Genomic DNA, 2,995 nt, shown 5'->3' with positions numbered 1-2,995 from the left:
CCAAAATATTGTTCGATTCGCGCGTTGAACGGAATCGGGATATTCTTGTCCAGGCAGCCCTTCTTCTCACCTGGTATTCCGATCCTGTTGATGATGACGTCTCCGCAAACGCTCACTACTGGGTTGGGGTGGCTGCCAGAATCGCAACGGGCTTGGGAATGCACCGCAATGCGAGCTCTAGCAGGATGGTGTCGATTGATAAGCGCATGTGGCGGCGGGTTTGGTGGATCTTGGTTCAGTTCGACGTTATGGTATCCCTATTGTATGGAAGACCTCAGGCTGTGTGAGTTAACTCAATTTCCTTCGCGGGGTTTTTTTTTTTTTTTTTTTTTTTTTTTTTTTTTGGGGGGGGCGGGGGGAGTTTTCCGACATGGGGAAGGGACACTAACCAGGGCCACGACTCAAATAGCAACTTGGAGGATTGCGATGTTCAGCCTCTTACTGCGACGGATTTCGAAGGTTGTGGGAGCCGCGTTCAAATTGATTATGTGATACACTATACCGAGCTTTGCACCATGATTTCGTTCATCGTGAAAGAAAGATTTGGGTTGCGAGTCAGTCCCGAACGGCGGAAGGCCGTTCTTAACGAGGCTGATAAAGCACTTGCGAATTGGTCGCTTATGCTCCCAGATTCGGTTCGAATGTCCTCTGCCGACTCCGGTTCGTGGCCGGCTCTCCTCCATCTGACCTACAACAATTTCCTGATATTGCTTCACCGCCCTCACCCTCGAGCTTCGGCGTATTCGGATGATTACGGCCCTAACGATGCTGAGATATGTAGCGCAGCTGCTGGCGTCATTGTCTCTATCTTCGAGGACCTGAGAGAGAAGGATCGGTTGAAATATTTGTGGATTTCATCGGTCAACGCCTTATTCACAGCGATGATTCAAGTACGGGTGGAACTTCGATTTTCAAACCCTGTACTAGCAATCAACGGCCTTCGTCGATTCGATTCAACACTCGCCTCGCTTCGCATTCACGCAGAATACTGGCTCAACGCTGAGACGATCCTGCGCTTATTTGAGAGTTCAAAACGCCTGCAGCGTGACATCCAGGATGTCAAAATACGAGACTCCACCTACAAATCGAAGGACGTGGATCACCATCATCAGCAACGAAAACACCCAGAGCCAACCAGTCCGGGGGCAGATTCACAATCAGCCCCACCACATGTTAATGATAACATCTGCTCACCCAATGGCCTTCAGTTCGATGACCGTATCAAACTCTCTCCCTCATCCGCGCCAATCCAGCATCCCGCTCCCGTCGTTGACCACATCGGAGTAACGAACCAGGTGGCGGGCGGACCCGGCGGCCCAGCCGATTGGCGACAACTCTTTTCGTTTGGCGACTCCGAGCAGGTTAGGCCAATTGTCATGGAGGACCTGACGGACATGGAAGATGAGTGGCGTGAATTATACCTGCATGAGCCGGGCATGTCGGATTATTTCCAGGACTCGTCCTGGATGCAGCCGTTGTGAGAAGGCAAAGCAGCTGATTACTACTACTACTATATGACAGCTTTTTCTTTATGACGTTGCTATCACATTTACCCCTGGGAGCATTCTTCTTCCCACTCTGGAAGGAGATGTCAAGACTCTTTTTGATAGGACGGTATGCAATAACCCGTCAACCACTACTCGAGCGAGGGCGAGGGACTGCGCATACTTCCAAATTTTTGTGGTTTAAATCCTGACTGCTCCCGCAGCGGGCCTTTACACAGCAACACCAAAACAACAAATGAACAACAAATGAACAACAAATGAAACCTCGTAAACCCTTCAAAATTTTGAACTGTTTAAACAATCCATCGCAAACCCCCAAAGTCCTCCCAGGGTTAGACAAGTCGTGATACTACTAGCAAAAGAAACCCATCTCTTTTTCAGAAATTTCTATTTCATCATGTCCGTCAATATCAAATCAAATCCGGATTGTTGCTCCAACTGAAAAAGAAGGTGGTTCACAACCCACACGCGACGCACTCACTCACGCAATACCCCCTTTTAATGGAAATGTCAGCCCACACTGCACAAACGCGTTCTGTCAACGTTGGATTTGCCAAAGGAACGGGATATTCTCGCCGATTATTTAACATCACCGACTGTTTATACGGGACACCTTCCCGAAGCGATCAAGCTGGGTATGCTTGTATCAACGTCCGCCCGCAAGAAAAAGGCGTGGGACGTACCATTCGGACGAGAAGGAGCGGCGCCGTTCACGAACCGCAATAACATATCCTTTGCAAACTTCAACAGTGTACCACGTAAGCGCCAAATGTCCCTCCCACACGGCTTCTTGAGCATACATTTTTCCAGTCGTCATGTCGCGCTCAGTGCTAATGAGTCCATGATAAGGGATTTTAGCATTATTACCTGTTATTATTATCGTTATTTTTATTTTCTTCCTGGAGCGTCGGCTTCTTGTTTCTTGAACGAAGGCACAGGAGGGCTCGGCGCACTGGTTTATGTTTATTATCAAACTAGGGCTACAGGACTACATCTATATTGCTATTTGAGATGAATGAAGTGGCTGTACTGAATATTTTAGATTTATATGTACAGTACATACAACTTTTTTTCTCCGGGGTGGTTCTTGTTCGCTTTGATAGTCCATTTTTTTAAGGCTGCTATTTAGACCGGATGTATAGCTAACTTAACAGTTAGATAGTTATTTTTAATAATAAGTTCCATTATACTTTTTCTAAATGATAACTAAAATAAGATAAAATAAAATAAATGACAATTTTCAAATCGTTTTTCCCATATCATTTTCTGCTGCTTCGAAGAATGAAAGCAAATTTTAAAGGGAATCGTCCACATCTTGAGTACAGAACATACATGCCACGAAGAAAACAGCTATAATAAATGACCTTGTAAGCTGTGGATATAATATCAAATGACGCAGAGCACTTGGGATAACATTCATGACTTATTCGTGACAAATTCTCCAAAATCTTGTCAGGGGTGTCGGGAAGAGCTTTGACCGCCGTCCGTGG

At 46.3% G+C, this 2,995-nt stretch overlaps 1 protein-coding gene across 1 annotated transcript; it reads left to right on the top strand.

The window, feature by feature from the left end:
- Window positions 1–158: 158 nt before the first annotated feature.
- Window positions 159–1,481, top strand: HCAG_04606 (predicted protein; the record flags this gene model as incomplete). The annotated part of the gene is made up of 2 exons (XM_001540716.1): window positions 159–283; window positions 410–1,481. 2 exons carry the CDS (start codon window positions 159–161, stop codon window positions 1,479–1,481), a joined length of 1,197 nt encoding a protein of 398 aa, XP_001540766.1.
- Window positions 1,482–2,995: the final 1,514 nt, after the last annotated feature.

The sequence above is a fragment of the Histoplasma capsulatum genome, genomic scaffold (assembly GCF_000149585.1).
Source record: "Histoplasma capsulatum NAm1 scaffold_4 genomic scaffold, whole genome shotgun sequence".
Taxonomy (NCBI): Eukaryota; Fungi; Ascomycota; class Eurotiomycetes; order Onygenales; family Ajellomycetaceae; genus Histoplasma; species Histoplasma mississippiense.
The sequence above is the reverse complement of the archived record's forward strand: the minus strand, read 5'-3'. Positions and strand labels throughout refer to the sequence as shown.